The 19,552-nt window shown below is 32.6% G+C and overlaps 1 protein-coding gene across 3 annotated transcripts in view; it reads left to right on the top strand.

The window, feature by feature from the left end:
- Positions 1 to 19,552, top strand: part of Scamp (secretory carrier membrane protein) — a 96,370-nt gene that overhangs the window by 56,999 nt on the left and 19,819 nt on the right. For all 3 annotated transcript variants that reach the window (XM_085815846.1, XM_085815845.1, XM_085815847.1), the window contains exons 5-6: positions 7,027 to 7,155; positions 7,393 to 7,552. In XM_085815846.1, the coding sequence (XP_085671972.1) occupies positions 7,027 to 7,155; positions 7,393 to 7,552 (289 nt within the window). The remainder of the gene's footprint in view (positions 1 to 7,026; positions 7,156 to 7,392; positions 7,553 to 19,552) is intronic.

Here is a 19,552-nt window from a genome sequence, read left to right as displayed (position 1 = left end):
AATTGGAGAATTCGAATCAGAACAGTCAAACTGCAGACATTGCAATTGAACCTCTATCATCCTCTTCCAATGAGGAGTTAAATTTTAAGGAATATTTTTGGATAATATTGAAAAGGCTAAGGCAAAGTGAATGAAAATAAAGAGTCAAGAGCCTTTAGATATAAAAATGAAAAAATACAAACAAGGTTTCTGTATGGCCTTTGAGAAATATGATTGCGCTTTCAAGACACCTCTTTAAGAACTTATAAAAATCTATCCTGAAAAGTTAAAAGAAGTAGCCCTAACAGTAACAGCTCTTCCTCCTACTCAAGTTAGCGTGGAAAGACTCTTCTCAGCTCTAAAGTTTGTCAAATCAGATCTATGGCCCTCCAACAAAGATCTTGCCAAAACTATACTGTTTCTTAGAAATAACTAATGCTAGTTTTTCCATTTCATAATAAATGTTTAATTAATATAAATAATTTGCTATCCCATCAATTTTTTTCCTATAGCATCTATTACTTATTTTATATTAATAAAATAAGCTGTATATGCTTATACACACACACACACACACACACATATATATATATATATATATATATATATATACACATATATATACACACAAAGGAGTCAGAGTCTTTAAAATTCCGGGAGTCGGAGTGTGTCATTTTCCCTACCGACTCCACAGCACTGAAATCATCAAAAGCACAAGAATGTCGTAAAATACTGCCCACTCTGAAATTTCCACAATTGTAAATTTAATCAGTATATAAATATTTTTAAAATGACTTGGATGAATATATTATAAAAATATGGCATACAAGTTTTTTTTTAATTTCAATAAAATCGGCTTCCATGGTCCATGACATCAAACTACAACCATCTCCATATCAGAAACTACCCGTGATCCTTCAGAAGCAGAACTTTCGTCTGATTGATTGATCTCTTTGCGGGGCCCAGCTTCAAATGGAACATTTGTGGCCAAGTTTCGAAATGTTCCGCATAGCCAGGACATCATTTCCTCAAGCTAGATGGAACATCACCCCCAGTCCTGCTGACTTTTCTCAAAACCCTCCTGTTTAAACCAATGCTACCAGAATCTCGTTTCGAATAAATGTCCTACCCAGCCGCATGCTTTGTTACATGTGACAAGAGTTTAATGGGTAACTTTTAACGAAAGACTTACTAAGTGTGTTTAATAGAATGGCAGTCATCTGCAAGATGTCATTTTTGCCTGTATTTTTTTTTCCCCTTGTAACACTGTTTGATAACTTTAATTCGTAAATAAGTAAATAGTTCTGTGCCTGGTTTGTGGCATCCAAACAAATTCTGTCATTTCCTCTTAATAACAGTTTCAAATGACCTGATTTACTGCTGTATCCTTACTGCTAATACAAATCTAATACTTGTATATGTAGAAATCATAGTTTTTCATCCCATATAAAATATCTGTGGCAGAATCAAGATTGTGATTGTCTTTAATTATCTTCTAAGCAGCACAAAAAAATTTAAATATGTATCTTTTAATTATTAAAATAACTTTATACATTATGTATTTTAATGTATGTTTCAGGTACGTTATAAAAGTATTTGCAGTATTATGTTTAGTTGCTATATTATCTATACTATTAAATTCTGTGCATGTCTGTCTGTTTGTTTGTGACATTATCTCTCCCGGAATAGTAGAGTGGTGAATTTTGATATGGGTACCTCTGAATTCCAAAATTCCGTGGGAAGCCATTTTGACCATTCTCATCTTCATACAACTTTAATTAGCTGAGCATAATTAAAAAACTCTGAAAACACTAATTTTCACCCTCATCTTTCCAAGTGGCAGCAGTCTCAAACGCTAATGATAAAAATCTGCTTAAGTGTTGGCACTGCTCGCTTTCAAATTGTAGAGTTTGTTTAAAAAAAATTTTCAAAGTTTTACAAAAATTTAGATAAAAGTAACATTTTCAAACATTAAACAAACTATTATGATATAAGGTCATATTATGATGCTGAAGAAAGCACGCAATTCCATGTGACATCACTGTATGTCGAAAATTGTTCTTTAATGTCAGCATTTTAAATAAGTAGCTGTTGTTGGCAACTTTTTTGTTTCAAGTTACTATAATTGACACAACATATTATTGCCACATTAATTTATTTATTAATATTGAGAAAATGCTGTTTATATTACATTAAATTTAAATCCTAACATCATATGTATTAATCTGAAGTGTCAAGAGTTTTTGTTTCCTGGTCTGGCAGTAAAAAAAATTATTACAAATTGGTTGTTGCTTGGAAAGAATGAACTGATTTCTTTCATATTGAAATGTTTTCATGCATTTGCTTTTCAGGGGTATATAGAACTTATAAATTTTGCTTTAGCTGCAGCCCTCTCATCTGGTGGGCTTGCCCGCTAGTGTTTAGTTAATATCTGAAGTATGAAGCTTACATGTATGCTATAATTAAAAGGAAAAGAATTTAATTCATTGCAAAATTTATTTTTGATGAATTAACATTCATTATTATGATTTTCTATAGCATGAAATTAAGATTGTGATGTGAAAATAAAAAGGTTATGAATTTTTATAGAATAGTCCACAATTTTAAATTTTCCTACGGTATTTCAAGAGATTGTGATAAAAAAAAGTAAAAACTGATTGAAAATTTACAGTTATATTTCAGAAAGCTTTGAAGTAAAGGTAATGGTACTTGAAATGGCTTGAATAGCTATGTGGTTTCATTTTGAGTTTGCATTAGCTATTAATAGGAAATTTTATAACAAAAACGTATTTCCAGCTGATAGGAAGTTTTCCCATTCTTTAGCTTGCAACCTGGTTGATGTATCACTATGTGACTGAGTCTCCAGTTTTCATCATCATTACTTGCTAAGCCCCCCCCCCCCTCCGGAGCTCATTATGTGTGAGTACAGATACGGAGATGATGTACCCTAGCCCTTCAAGGTATCCGCCTCGTACTGAGATGGAGGTCATGATCCTAGAGCTCTAGTGATATTTTCTGCTTTCTTCTCAATTCTGTTTATCTGATCTTTTCCCATATTTTTCCCTTCTTTGCAGTTTTTCCTTTTCGGAGCTGGAAGTTCAAAGTAAGATACTCTTAATCTGGTTATTTCTATTTTCTTGTGGAAAGAAAACTATGTACGCATTTGCTGTGTGTTGTGACCCATAAGGCGGCTGGAAAAGAGGGTCCTGGTAGTTGAGGGTCGAGGTATAGTACCCAGCACGTTGCTTTGGCGTCTGCTTCAGATTGAAATGGGAGCCACTTAGCTGTCCTCACTATGGTCACTTGTCCTTACTGTCAGTGGCTTGGGAAGCATTGCGGCATGCAATGAACTGGAAGTTGATCTGTCAGCACTATCCTTATCTTCAGAGCAGATGTTTTTATTTTATTCGGCTTATAATTTCTTACTAAATTTAGTGTTTCATCTCGATGTACTCCATCTTTGATATGATTTAATCAAAATCCTCGTCATTATAAATATCACGAATACACATCAAATAGTTTTCTGGTTGCAATTTTCTAATTTCAACTATGCGTAATGTATGCTTTACGCATGCGCATGTTGAAAGAAATGTTTAATAAAGTAAACAAATAAATATTAAGCTCTTTTTTTTTGTCAATTTTGATACCCTTTAGATCATAATTGCTCTTTATTTAATAAATTATGGTTTAATATTTTTAATTTTATAATTTCTGCATGCCATCTTACCAGATTTAAACTCATGATCTATAATCTGGAAAAAATGATAATCCGGAATCGCCAAAGTCTTGACGAGTCCAAACTACAGTTAAAAGTCCGAGACTTTTGACTGTAATTCTCCATGGCCTTTAAAACTAGATCCTTTTCATCATCATGCTCTTTGTCTGTGCCTCAAAAGATTGAGGACTTCACTAGTCCAGAGTCTTAGTGTTGATTACTATGAGCCATCGCTTTAGTTAAAGAGTGAGCACTTGTCTTTTTGCTTTAATTTCAATGTTTTGTCTCTTACTGATTATCCAAATCAGGTTTCTTTTCTTGATGACAGATACATATTCTCGTTTTAGGCCCAACTGTACTGTATGCCTTATTTCTCTCTCAGGGTTTGCTCACTAATTCAGAAATATCACATGATAAATTTCAGTACCCATGTGGTAAAAAAGCATTTCAAAATTTCATCTCGCGATGATGCTCAGATTTGGCATCTTGATGTATCCCAAAATCTTGGGAAAAGAGATACCAACAAGTTTGTGTATAAACAACCTTTTTTTAGCATAGGCACAAATACGTTAGTTACAGTCCTGTATTTACAAATCGTTCAAAAGCAGCAGGACATGTTGGTGCATCCTCTTTTATTGAAAACTGTATGGAGAGTAGAAGGCTACATTATGCCTGCTCAGTCCTCATCTCATAGCTTGAGTAGGATCTCCATGAACTTTGACTGGTGACGAGATAATACATCAGAACCAAAATAATTAACAAACAATATGTAAAATTTTTTTTTTTTTTTTTTTTTTTTTTTTTTTTTTTGTCCGAAAGGGCTTTGTTTCTGAAGGACTATTGTTTTCGTTTTGCGATTTTGCGTTGAATCACTATAAATGTTCGTTTCGCTTTTAAAACTGTTGCCACCAAATGTTAGATTCTTGCATTATATTTGAAGAAATTAAATAATGAAAAATCTGCATAAATATATGTCTATTTCTCGCATTGTGATAAAACAATGGTACATAGAGTCATCGAATTTTGAATGGTGTAATCCTCCTACGAATATACGCATGTGGAAGACCAAAATTGAAATTTTTTTTATTATCGATTTCATATTTTGTAAAACGTTAACGAATTTTTGAGTAACAAACTCAACTACTTAAAATTGAGCAATGGCAACTCTCTATGGTGGGATAAAAAAAAAAAACCTTTTGATCTCCAGAGGGCACAGAACTGTGTATCGGAAATTCTAAAGATATGCTCATTTTAAAATTATTTTGCAACATTGCTACTGAACTGAATTTGATGATTTAAGTGCAGAGAACATGATATTTAATAAATAAAGGTAACACACAAAACATTAAAAAAACGCCCCTTTGGACATAATTTAAAATCTGAAACCTTTCAGATTTTTTTTAATCTCCTTTTATATATATATATATACTTTTTTTTAAAAAAAAAAGTTTTGTTTTTTTGCATGTGGCAATCGAAAGATGTTTAAAGTTTTGAACGAAAGTGTTTTTTTTTTTTTTTTTTTTTTTTTTTTTTTTTTTTTTTTGACTAACATGACAGCTCTTTGCCTTTGAAGCATGAACTCCAGTATGTAAGCAGTTCTGAGCTAAGCTTTTGAGAGTCTTTATGAAAGAGTTCAATATTTACAGCATTAATGTAAAGCTAAATATTTTTCAGGGATGATAGGTTTGTATGTCATTTTCATGACGAGAATGGTTTTCGCTGATTGATTTCAGAGTAAATTAATAAACATTTTTGGAAGAGAAAATAAGTGGAAAATTATATACTTTTCTCAAGCAATAAATAGACCTATAAAAAACTGTGTCAAATATTAGTGCTGTTTAGTATGTTAATGTTATGAATAGAAGTATCCATGCTTTCCATAAACTATTGCTTGCTGAAGAGGTTGTGTTCTTATACTTTTAATTACCAAAGGATTGAAGTATATATTAAACTAAAAAAGTGTGCTAATATTATTCAAATGAGCCATAAGATTATGAAGTAACATTTTAATTTATATATCATTGGATTTTTTTACTTCCTGGTGCGAAGTAAAGGAAGTATTGTAATCACGAAACATTTTGGGTATCATATTTCAACTATTCTTAAAACCATCTGAATGATGTTTTTGCTTGATATCTGCATGCACAAACAGAATAAAAGACTGTTTTTTCCAAAAAGGATTGTAAAATGGATTCAGAAGAGATTTTTTCGTGATGTCTGTATGTATATATGTATCTCGCATAACTCAAGAACGAGTAGGTGTAGAATGTTTAAATTTTATATATGGAACTGCTATAACATGTCGTTTTGCACCTCCCTTTTTCTTTGGAATCAGCTGCACCAGTCGTATTTAAATATATATATATTCCCACTCTGTTACCTGGCTCGGTGAGCTTAGTTTTTTATTCTTATATGTTGGTAAGTTTGCATTTTTTGCTTTAAAAGTCATTGAATTATGTGGTTTTTTATGTTCCAGTTACGATTTTTATGCCTTTTCTTAATCTGCTTGCAACAGTTATAGAATTATCAACAATTTAAAAGTTTAAGTTCTGAGTTAAGCCTGATGAACCACCATTTGTTTACATTTGAAAATTAGAATTATGAATTGTTTCTGCACCTTCAATGTCCTTTTTGCGAAGTGGGACCAAAGGAAATTTTCAGTTTTTGCACCAAAAAATCTGCCTTCTTGACCACTGACTGAATTCCTTGTTTTTCCTTAGAAACTAATTTTAATTGTAAAAAACTGTTTTGACTGTATTTGGTGTTTTATGTATTTTTGCGTTGCCACGAAGTGAGAACTGAGTTAATTGAATGAGGAATATCTCTGATTACATTCGAGGAAATGAGTTTAATTAACCTTTTGAAGCCGGGGCTTGGTAGCAGTAAAAGCTACCAAAGGAATCTTGAACCGAATGCTTTCCCCCCTTTAAGAAATCACCTCCTATTTGCAACACAGATTCTTGTGTGTAGTTTAATGGATTCTCAGAGGAGTGTATCTATGTCGCAAAAGAAAGACCTTTGAAAGAGAAAGGTGGTTAAAACCCCAGGGACGTCAAATTTGACATTTCACCCCACTTTTCAGCCTGGAAAATGGGGGAAAAAAACATGGCCACTAAAGTGGACAACCCCGTCCTTTCAAAAAGAGGACTCTATGGCCACTATAATGGCCATCCCGTCTTCAAAAGGTTAAATGCAACAAAAAGTGTGTATAACTTAAAAGGTCATACAAGTAAGTCATATAGTGTCCACATCAGATTTTTTTAATTAGTGGTAAATTAGTAAAATCTTGAATTAACATGGTTGCATTTTAACTGATGTATTTATTGTTACAGCAAGGGCCAACAACTGGCCACCTCTTCCAAAATCATTCTGTGTTGGGCCTTGTTTTTATCAAGATATTGCTGTAGATATTCCATTAGAATTTCAGAAACTAGTAAAGACCATGTACTATCTTTGGATTTGTAAGTTATTTATTATCACTTTTTTCACTCAACTCCTTTTCTTTAAATTTTATTTTCATTGATCTGAAATATAATTACTTAACTTTTTAACATCTATGACAATATTTGATATAATTACACATGAATATGAAGCATTTTTCTATTGCAATTATTAATGAGAATTGTAAAATTTAATATATTTGAAATTATCCTTTTAAATACAAATTATGATAAACATATATGTTCCTCTTTTTTTAGATTATGCTTGTGTTATGTGTCTGAATATGTTAGCTGCCTTAGCTGTTCTGATTTCTGGTGGAGGTACTGCTACATTATTTGGATTTGCGCTTTTGGCATTTTTGTTGTTTACACCACTGTCGTTTGTGTGCTGGTTCAGGCCTCTTTACAAAGCTTTCAGGTGAAGTATTTTTAAACTGGAGTTCATTACTATTTCATGATGAGCGTACTGTAATTTTTTTTAATTGAATATATATATATTCTGTATACTTTAAATAATACACTTGTCATCAAAATTAAAAGATAATAACTCATACTTAATGAAAAAATATTAATAGGAATTTGTACTAAAGCTTTAGTTAACATAAATTATTATGTTTGGTTGTTGATTATTCGCAAAATATTAAAATTAAAACCAAATTTATAGAAATTGGAAAATGATGGGAAAATTAATTCATCTCTTGTGGAGAAATTTTTACTTTAATTTGGTTACCTGATGGTCACCTGATACAGATATTCATACCTCACATTTTAAATTTTTACTTTAATATGGTCACCTCAGACAGATATGCATACCTCACGTTTTGATTTCATAGACTATATCAAAGTGTTAATCAAGTTTTGAGGAATAGCACATCACTCTTCTAAAAGTTCACTTTTCAGCTTCTGAAGAGTCCAGGGAGGAATTTGTCACCCTAAGGAATCCCACACATGCTCACTCGGGTGAGTAAGATGGCCAGTCCATTTGAATGTTATATTCTGTTTGCAAGTATTTTGATGCCACTTATGTTCGGTGAGGCCAAACATTGTGATCCATTAGCGAAAACTGTGGGCCAATAGCATCCCTAAACAGTCTTAACTTGAGGTTCTAAAGTATTTTGTCCATGTATCTCCAAGCAGTGACAGAACTTCCTTAAAAGATATACAGTTCAGTATGGTCATTTGTCATGATTCCTTCCCAAACCATTAAACCGCAGTCGCGAAAATGGAATGTTTCACAGACAAGGGAAGGCAAGTTGTATGTTCCTTTCTCCAGATTAAAACATGTGTATAATCATTGTTCAGACTTTGTCTGGACTTGTGAGTAAATAATACTTCGGCCCATTTTTCTTGGCTCCTTCGAACATGTTGACGGCACGAGTTTAAACGGCCCCCCTGGAAACTGGAGTGAGTGAGATACAAACCAATGATTTTGTCATATACATTCAACATCACTAAGCCTTCCTGCAGCAGCAGAACAGCTAATTCGAGTGCCTGTGGCAACCTAAACCAAATCTCATGTAGTCGCTTCGCCATTTCTTCAAACCGACCATTACAGAAAACCTTGTTCTGATGCAGTTGTTGCTATTGGTCACCCTTTCCCAGGCTGTCTATCAACTGATAACGTAGCTCCAAACTCTTGATATGACACTTTAAGAGGTATTTAAATCTTGGGCCACCTCCATTTGGGTTTGACCTCCATCGACTCTACCAATTATTCCCCACTTTTGACCTTCACTTAAATTATGCCCTTGAGCCATAACTAACGAATACTGATCACTCAGAACCCACATTCACTTTAAACAACACTACAGACCAGAATTCCAACATCCATGTATTGCTCACCACAATGTCGATCACCGACTTCGCATATTTCCAGTGCTAACATATGTGTGGAAGTGCAATTTTTTATTCATTTGTATTTAATTAACATAAATAATTGCAGCATTGGACAGTGGTTGTAACTTTTAATTTAATGAGCATACTTTTACTCATTATCCTTTAATTTTGATGACTAGTATATATTGACTATTCACACTAAGGTATAGAAAAAATACTCTTGCATTATCCACCCAACCCTGACAAGAATAACCAGGCAAAATGCTATGTTGCCAAAGTAGGCAACCTGTAATTTTATGGAAATGTATTTTTCTAGCTGCCCACTAATAGCATAGCACAGCATGTAATGCCACCATCTATCTCGGTGCTGGTGATATTGCACGTAGTTTTGAAATTCAAGGGTCATGTTTATGGTTTCTGTTGTGATTAGTGTGTGGATTTTTTTTTTTTTTTTTCGTTTGTTCATTCTGCAGTTCTTCCTCTTTTTTTTTTTTTTTTTTTTTTTTTTTTTTTTTTTTTTTTTTAAGGTGAAACTGTTCATTGTGCACATTAAGATAAGTGCTTTTATTATGGGTGTTTGCTGCTTTTTTAATTTAGTTGTAGAGACATTAGGTATTTTTAGAAGCAGGCAAGATGAAAAATTAGCAATCGCCTTCACCTGTGTTATATATGTAACTGTATCTATTATCTTTAATCATAACTGTAATATAGAATAGTAGATGAGCAATGTAGAATAAACGATGTTTGTGTACATCTTGTAATCATCACTGAGCACGTACCCAACACGTATAAAATACAACACATGGCGCAGCCGGTAGGATTAAAAATTACAATGGTACTACAATTGATGTAGTTGGAAAATGTAAATTATTATGTGAAACATCGAAAGGGGACAAGGATGAAGTAGAATTTCAAGTCGTAGCATGTGATAAAATAGCATGTGATAAAACTGTTCCAGCTATTTTAGGTTTACCTACATTGCAAAAATTAAACCTAATACAAAGGATTTGTACAGTAAATCCTGATTCCAATGAAAAGTTACCAGAATCTTTAAAAGGATATCAAGATTTGCTTAAAGGAACTGGGAATTTAACTGAATATACATATCATATTAAATTAAAACCAGGAGCTGTTGGTAAAATTCCACTTAGCTTATTAAATCCATTAAAAAAGGAATTAGCAAGAATGGAAAAAGATGGTATTATAAAGAAAGTTAACCAACCAACAGAATTCGTGAATTCATTAGTGGTAGTAAGGAAAAATGATGGACATTTAAGAGTGTGTTTAGATCCTCAGCACCTTAACCAAAATATACTGAGAGAACATTATCACATACCAACCTTTGAAGAAATTTCATCTCAAATGACAAATGCAAAGGTCTTTAGTATTTTAGATGCAAACAAAGCATTTTGGCAAATTAAACTGTCAGATTCAAGTTGTGAATTTACTACATTTAACACTCCGTTTGGTAGATATTGTTTTTTGAGGTTGCCATACGGACTGAGTTCATCACCAGAAGTTTTCCACAGAAGTTTTTCTGAAATTTTTAGTGATTTAGAAGGAGTTCATATATATATAGATGACTTATTAGTTTGGGATAAAGAAAAAAAAGAACATGATTCAAGATTAAAGAATTTGTTGGACAGAGCCAGAGAAAAGAATGTTAAATTTAATTTAAATAAATGTAAATTTGGGCTGAATGAAGTGAAATATATGGGTCATATATTTTCTAAAGATGGTTTAAAACCAGATGAGGACAAAATCAAGGCTATTCTAGATATAAATCCACCAAAAAATGTGAAAGAATTAGAAACTTTCCTAGGAATGATTACATATGTTTCTAGATTTATACCTAATGTATCAGAATTGACATCATGTTTAAGAGATTTGTTGAAAAAACAAGTTATCTGGAACTGGAATGCAACACATGAAAAAGCATTTAGAAGACTAAAAGATGTCTTAGTAAATAAACCAGTTTTACAGTATTATGATATAAAGATGCCAGTAGTTTTATCTGTAGATGCATTTCAAGAAAGACTAGGAGCAGTCTTACTGCAGAATAATTTACCAGTGGCATATCCATCTAAGGCATTAACAGATACACAGAAGAATTATGCTCAAATTGAAAAGGAAACTTTAGCCATATCAGTTTGAGATAAAATATAAACCAGGAAAAGAACTTTTTATAACAGATGCATTATCAAGATCATTCACTGATGAAGGATCTGATTTCTTTGAAGGAGATATAGAAGCTCATGTGGGACTGGTTGTAGAATGTATACCAATGTCTAATGGTAAAATGGAAGTTTTTCAACTGGAAACAGAAAAAGATGAAGAACTACAAGTTTTAAAAAAATTAATTAAAACTGGATGGCCAGATGAAAAATGTATGGTTCCAGAACTGGAAAAACCATATTTTAACTTTAAAGAAGAACTATCAGAAGCAAATGGATTAATATTTAAAAATTCCTGTGTTGTTGTACCAAGAAGTTTATGAAAAGATATGTTAAGCAGAATTCATTATGGTTATTTAGGAGTAGTAAAATGCAAGATCAAAGCAAGAGAAATATTATATTGGCCAGGAATGTCGAAAGAAATTGAAGATTTGGTACTGAATTGTCAAACATGTTTAAGTTTACAAAAAGCTAATACTAAAGAACTGATGATATCTAATGAAATCCTTAATGGTCCATGGGAAGTATTGGGAACAGATCTCTTTTACTTTTAAGGAAGGGATTATCTAATAGTTATAGATTATTTTAGCAAATATGTTGAAATTGGACATTTGGAAGATTTGTCAAGTGTAGCAGTGATAAAGCAATTGAAATCAATTTTTGCAAGACATGGTATTCCGAAAATAGTATATTCGGATAATGGTCCACAATATAATTGCAGGAAATATAAAGATTTTGCAAGAAGATGGAGTTTTGAAACCAGAACTTCAAGTCCAAATTATCCACAATCTAATGGAATGGTTGAAAGACATATTCAAACTGTCAAGCGAATGTTAGAAAAAGCTGTAGTTGACAACAAGGATCCATATTTAGTATTACTGGAATATCGTAACTCTCCTATTTCAGATGAAGTTAAGTCACCTTCAGAATTGATGTTTGGAAGAAAAGTAAATGGATTGATGCCTATAAAAGAGAATTTCGTCCAAGCTAAATGATATGAAGACCATAAACAACATTTACTGAAGAGACAAACCTTACAAAAAAGTGATTATGATAGGAATGCAAGACCATTAAAACCACTGAAAACAGGAGATCATGTTTACATAAAAGAGAAAGGGAGAAAACTAAATGAAAGAGGGAAAATTATAGAAGAAGCAGAAAGACCGCGTTCATATAGGATTATAAGAACAGATGGAAGAATTGTAGAAAGGAACAGAAGAGACCTTCTTAAAGGAACTAATCAGGAAGAATTTGCAATACAAAACAACTATGAGAATGAAGTTATAGATGAACCCGAGATACATGAAAATAGTAGAAGCACTACAAATTTAGATGTGCCTGTAAGTCCTTCAAAACCTAACAGAAGTGTTGTGTCACCAAATAGTGAAAGAGATATAGTATCATCAAATTTTTCAAATGGACATAACTATGTTACTCGATCTGGTAGGACTGTTAAGAAACCTTATTATTTAAAAGAATATGTTTAATTTTACTACTATTATTATTTTTTATAAAAAAGGGAGATGTTATGTATGTAACTGTAACTGTATCTGTTATCTTTAATCATAACTGTAATATAGAATAGTAGATGAGCAATGTAGAATAAACGATGTTTGTGTACATCTTGTAATCATCACTGAGCACGTACTCAACACGTATAAAATACAACACAACCGGGAATCGAACCACGGACCTCTGGAATACCCGCTCAGCGTGCTACCATTACACCACAAAGGCACGTTAGGGAAGTGAAAGAAATACCTTATATACTTTCCTTTTTAAAGGACGACTAGGGTTTTAGGGGACCTTAGTTTCCAAATCCTGGGTGTGGAGAATCATTATCCACAACCCTTTTAGTTCGGGCGCCACTTGTAGAGACATTGGGTATTTTTAGAAGCAGGCAAGATGAAACATTAGTAATTGCCTTCGTCAGGAATCGAACCACGGACCTCTGGAATACCGGCCCAGCATGCTACCGTTACACCACGAAGGCACACTAGGGAAGTGGGAGAAATACCTTGTATAGTTAATTTATTGCTTATTTATGTAATTGTTGTTGTTTCATTATTGATGTTCTTAAATCTTTAATTTTGTTAATTGTTGCTGTTTTATGTAATTTTCAGTGTGCTGCCATTTTTTTTTAAATAACTACTGTTTTTCGCATGCTAGGTAGCCAAAAAAATTAATTCTTAACAACTGGGAGGTTTGGGTGTATAATGCGAGTATACCAAAAAAAATATGTAGTATCTTCCAGGATTTTTTATTAAGATTGGTTTATTTTCTGAGTTGCAAATTCTAGAATTTTTTTATCATAAATTTTTTATGCATACTGCAAGTTGCTTGTGCCATGCCATATCTTTGTTTTTCATTATATTATCTTTACTACAGCAATAGTTAAAAAAATCTATAATTATTCATCCATTCGTCACTCACTGAAGTTTATTCCAAAGATCATATATAAACATCAACATGAGATGGTGCAGTGGATCAGTGAAGGATTAAACTTGGAATAAAAATGTGTAAAATGATCATCTGGGCAACATAAAAGATAAAAGCATATACATTCAAGTAATAAAGCAGTTAAGATGTATAATATAATAAGAAATGCAACTTTGAACAAGTATAAAATTAAAATATGTATATATGTTAATTTGAGAACTGCAGGAAATTTTGGACGATCATCTTTATTCTGTCATTTATGAAATTGTCATCAAGCAACATGATTTAGTTCCAATTATGGATAACATGACATAGCGAGACATTTATAACATCAGTGTTTTCATTTGATGAAACTTCGATTGATTCTCGATATGCCACCTTTTGTTTTGTGAGCAAATTTTTAAATTAATTGTTATTGCTATATTTTTATTGCATTTTCAAAAAGATGAAAATTTGGAACCTGCCTTCTACAGAACAGCAAGCAGGCGGTGGATTATTTTCAGAGTTATGGGTAGCTACCATCAAAAAGAGTATGTTAATGTACACGATGTGGTGAGCTGAATATGGGCAATAAAACAGTAATTGATTGGAACAGTTACCTATGGGAAGTTTCTATTCTTAGTGTTTTAAACAGAGCTTACAATAAAATGGGAAGGCACAACCAAATAGAAAATCAACAAAAGCACATTTTACAAAGCACTGAAACAGTGCGGGTCCAGTACTGATTGTTTATTAATTAAAGAGGCATCAGTTCCTTCAGAATTGTGCATGAACAATTGGATGGCCCAACTTTGGTGGAATCTCTGCAAACTTTCATGGCCAGTAAGATATTGCATAATTGGCAAAATTTTGCTAAGTAGCTTCATGTTTTCAAAATTTATTCCATCAGGGAGCAGAAATTAGACATTAAAAAAAAATTTTTTTTTATTGCAAATTTATGATTATACAGTACAAATCCGGACTTTGGCGATTCCGGATTTGGGGTTTTTCCAGATATTAGATTGTCAGTTTAAATCTAGTAAGATGGTATGTAGAAATTATAAAATTCAAAATATGAAATGATGAAGTATTTATGATCTAAAGGATATCAAAATTTACAAAAAAAAAAAAAAAAAAAAAAAAACTTAATATTTATTTGTTTGCCTTATTAAACATTTCTTTCAATGTAAAGTTGTTTAAGTTGCTTCATTTTTTGTGTTAATACTTTCTCTTTAATTCTGTAAACAGACATAATTTCTTTTCAGTTACATTGTTGAAGTCGTAACTGCTGTTTCGAGAATTCCGACTAATTTGTCGATCGAAATTTTCTCATTTTCAGTAACTTCTCTGTCACTTTCTTCACTATCGGTAATGGTATTTTCTGGATCTAAAACCATACTACAGATTTCGCCATTCATAAATTGGTTAATGATTATTTGGCTATGCATCATGAGCTTGGTGTCTGATGACAAGTTGTTCCGTTAAATTTTATCTTGCTTCTATCGCGCATTGAGACATTTAAGCCTGAATTGTATTAATTGTTTATTATACTTAGTTATTTCTTACACATGCTTAAGGCTTATCAGAGTTCTGCATAAATAAATTCCCACATATATTTAAGCCTTACTGAGGGCCGCGCTAGATATCTTACTGCCTGATGCAGTCTCTGTGGGTCCTAAATTCTGCGACTCGGTGCGGCCATAATCAGAAATCGGATAATCAGAAAGTTCTAAAATAACTTTTAAATGTTATGACATCTCCTGTAATCCTTTGCATTTTTCTTTTCCTTTTGTATTTCCTGTAGATAGTGGTGTGTATTTTTTTTTTTTTCTTTCTTTCTTTCTTTCTTTTTTTCTTTTATGTTGTGGTTTGTGACAGTAATTTTTCCATCATTCTGCAATAAACAAGCATAACTTATTTTTTAAACGAAGCATGGTTAATCAGGAGCTGGCATATTTACATTTGCACTTCAGGTATTATGAACCAATAGCTGTATTTATGTTAACCCTTGAAAGCGCACGATATTATTTTTATAATTTTTTTAACTAAAAACTTTAGAAATTGAATATTATGATCCTAGAGGCAAATGAATTTTAAAAAATCTACTCTTGCCTATTGTTCTGTGGGTGGTGGTAGCACTGTGAAACTACCGCTCATCTAGGACTTTGAAACTTACTGAGGCAGTAGGGGGAAAAAACTTACCTTTCTCCATGCGCGTTTCCAATAAATGATGAAATTGACAAATTTAAAAAAAAAATGTATGTAAAAGTTGCATTATGTATAATTTTTTGACATTATTTTACAAAGTAAATCTTTAGAAAAAATTTAAAAGTAAACATTTATGTAATTTTTCTATAGCAGTGAAAATATAAGTACCTACATAATAAGGACATTTGGCTAAATAGATTAAAAAAAGTCTCAGTGTTTTTTTTTGGGGGGGGTGACACTGTTCAAAGCATGTTTTGTCTCTTTGGAACATGCATAGACCCACATTGCAAGTTTCGCACATGTATCTTCTTTTATGGGGTGTCTTCCTTGTGCTACCGAATGTACACTGCCTGGATCTAAATTTCACTGGTATGTGTCCTGCGTTATTTAATTTCTTTTCATCTGGCACATGAAATTTGTGTTTTATGTTAATGGAGGGGGAGGCTTGGTTTTTTGGCTTTGGTACAGATCATTCATTTCCCATTCATACTTATTTTAACATTCCTATTTGAAAAGCAAGCAAACGCCATTATGAAGAGCAGTGGTTTCAAGGCGCGACCACCGAGCCTCTAGAGCAGGGGTTGGCAACCTGTTTGTCCTTAAGGGCGCAATACTAAATTTGAAAATCACCGAGGGCGCATATTTTACAGATAATGAACAGGTATAAATAGGCATTAAAAAAAAACAGATTTTTTATAACTTTATTTTGTTGGTGTCATACATAATGATACATGTAATTCAGTGTGAAACTTGGGTGTCCATATTTTCAGCTATTTTCTTATGATTGGGGATATATTTAAAGTTCCCGGTATTAAACAATTATCTAAATGTGAGTCATTCAGCTTTGTTCGGTATTTTGATTTCAAATATTTCATATTTGAGAACAAAGACTCACAATTGTATGTTGTTGCACAATATGAATAAATTTTTAGCGCACATTTCCTTAAAATAGGATACTTATTTTCATCGACTAAGTTCCAAAACATTTTATCATTACTATGCTCTTTTAAAATAATATCACTTTGCAAGTTTATTATTTCTAATTCTAGGTCTTCGATATTATGAAGCTCGAAATACACATTACTATGCTCTTTTAAAATAATATCACTTTGCAAGTTTATTATTTCTAATTCTAGGTCTTCGATATTATGAAGCTCGAAATACACTGAAACTATTTCAAGGACATCATCTTCAGTAACATTGAATGGATTTATGAAAAATTTTAGAACGGGTTCTAATGCTGCAAAATCTTCAAATCTAGAAGAAAACTCTTCTATTAGCTTATCCATAATTTCTAAATATGATGTAGCAGTAAAATTTTCATTATTCAAATTTAAACTCTAAACAGTATATTTTATATTTGGGAAATGTGATAATGATTTTTTTCAATAGATGGGATTTCAACAAAACTAACTTGCATTTGAATGCATTTACTGCACTAATCATGTCAGCGATATGCTGATTTTTCCCTTGTATTTTTAAATTTAATTCATTCAACTTTGCCGTTATATCTGTCAAATTCCGAGGTCGATTAGCCAATCCTTATTTTCTAATTGCTCGTAAAATTCGCCTCTTGATGCAATGAATTCCTTTATTTGTGGCAAAAGCATGATAAACCGCTCAAGTATTTTACCTCTGCTCAGCCACCTCACTTCAGTATGTAAAAGAAGATCTGTGAACTGAACGTCCTCATCTTCTAAAAGTAATTTAAACAATCTGTGTTGCATAGCTCCTGATCTTATGGAATTAATAATTTTTGTTACTATCATAAATACATGTTGAAAACCGATTGTTTTTGCGCATAACATTTCCTGATGTATGAGGCAATGATAAGAAATAAATTTTGGGAATAAGGAATCCTGTCTACATAAGGCAATAAATCCTTTTTTCTTACCAGTCATCGCTGGTGCCCCGTCTGTTGTAATTGACGATAACTTTTGTACAGGTAATTTTACATCTGTTATATACTTTTTAAAAGTAGAAAAGATATCTTCTCCTCTGGTGCTTCCCTTTAATGGCAGAACTTTAAGGAATTCTTCTTTTGTTGTAAAATCAGAAAATACCATCGTCACGCAAATTGCTAATTGTGATATATTTGTCACGTCTACCGATTCATCCATCTGTAACAAAAAGAAAATACAAATTTCCATATCATTTGCTAATTCTGCCTCCAAAGTCTCTGCAATTACTTCAATTCTTCTATTAACAGTTCGTGCTAATAATTGCAACGTGCTTATAGCTGAAACTATTTCCTTTTTATTTTTAAATTCTTCAAAAGGTGAATCAGCAGCTTCTAACATGGCTTCTTTCACTAATTCTCCATCTGTAAATGGTTTTTTATTCTTAGCTTGCAAGTGCGATATTTTATATGACGCGATCGTTGCTGCTTTATGTTGTTGCAATGGTTTAGTAAAAAAACTTTGCTGGTTAGTTATTGAAGATTTTAAAGAAATAATTTTTTTTCTTCTAATTTAAGAGTTCATTGGATAGTCACTATCAAAATAGGTATGAACGGTCTTAAAATGCCTTTCAGTATTCCTTTTCTTGGGAATCGCAACACTATTATTACACAACAAACAAATACACTTCCCTTTGTAATCAACGAAACAATATAGATGTTCCCATTCATCATTAAAATAATATGATCTTTTTCTTTTACATTTATCCATGAAGGGTTTTGAAAGAAAAGAATTATTTTGGATTACTTGGTAGTTTTAAATGCACGGTCTACGCGTGGTCTATTCGAAATACGATCACACACTAACAAAAAATACATGCGTGTTATTAGATACGCTCAAGGTTAGCAAACTGCTAATCTATGCACAATCCTAAACTCACAATCCTAGCATGGTTAGACTACTGTCTAACCATGCTATCTAGAGCAGTTTGGCTGAGGGCCAAGATGGGTCAGTTTAATTGAAGGGGTGTGTGAGCGAAAAGCGCTGGTATTTTTCCCTCTCGAAGTTCGAAGGGGTGTGGGTGAAATCGAAGGTCAGGGGACATTTAGTGTCTACCGGGCTACTGCACTCACCCCTACATAACTGATAGATGTGCCCACTTCCGCCCCAAACCGGATGTTTACATAGATCTGGAATATGTGGTCAGACAGTACTTGCTGTATATCGCCGTTTGACAAGAGGAAGTAAATCGCTTTGGCTATCATACATTTACATTAGTGGTGCCTGAGGGTGCCGCGTTGCCTACCCCTGCTCTAGAGGATTGTGAGCATTGTGGCACAATGCTCTAGTGGCGTAATGGTCGTGCCCTGAAACCACAAAGCAAATGCCATAAATATAGATAGGCTTTTTTATGTATGCAGTTTAATTATTGCAATTTTTTATTGTTCATGATAGAAATCGTGACGTGCAAAGTTGTTTATATTAATAAAAAAAAAAGTTATTATGTCTCATTGAAAACGAATTTTAAAGGGCATCCGATTTGAAGTACTAAGACTTAAAACATGTATGATTCTGCAGTCATTTTGTGTTATTTAGAGGTAAAAGATCAGTAATCGATTGATTTTTCACTCAAAAGTTTTGGAAAGAAGAGGAGGAAAAAATTCAAAACTTGGTGGTTTCAGTGTGCGACCACTGCGCATCAAAGGGTTAAATATTTTTCAAGTTCATAATTTTATATCTTTTAGTAAGGTCTGCGTGGACTTCTTCCTTTGTGGGGAAGTCCTGGTGTAATTTGCCATAATCCAAGGTTAATCCCTAATTTTATATCCCTTTAATTTCAAAATTTACTAAATATTAAACCAAAGGGCTGTTAGTCTCAAAATG

This window comes from Stegodyphus dumicola, chromosome 4 (assembly GCF_044657685.1).
Source record: "Stegodyphus dumicola isolate Sdum_Otavi_A_Nest chromosome 4, ASM4465768v1".
In the NCBI taxonomy this organism is placed as follows: Eukaryota; Metazoa; Arthropoda; class Arachnida; order Araneae; family Eresidae; genus Stegodyphus; species Stegodyphus dumicola.
The sequence above is the reverse complement of the archived record's forward strand: the minus strand, read 5'-3'. Positions and strand labels throughout refer to the sequence as shown.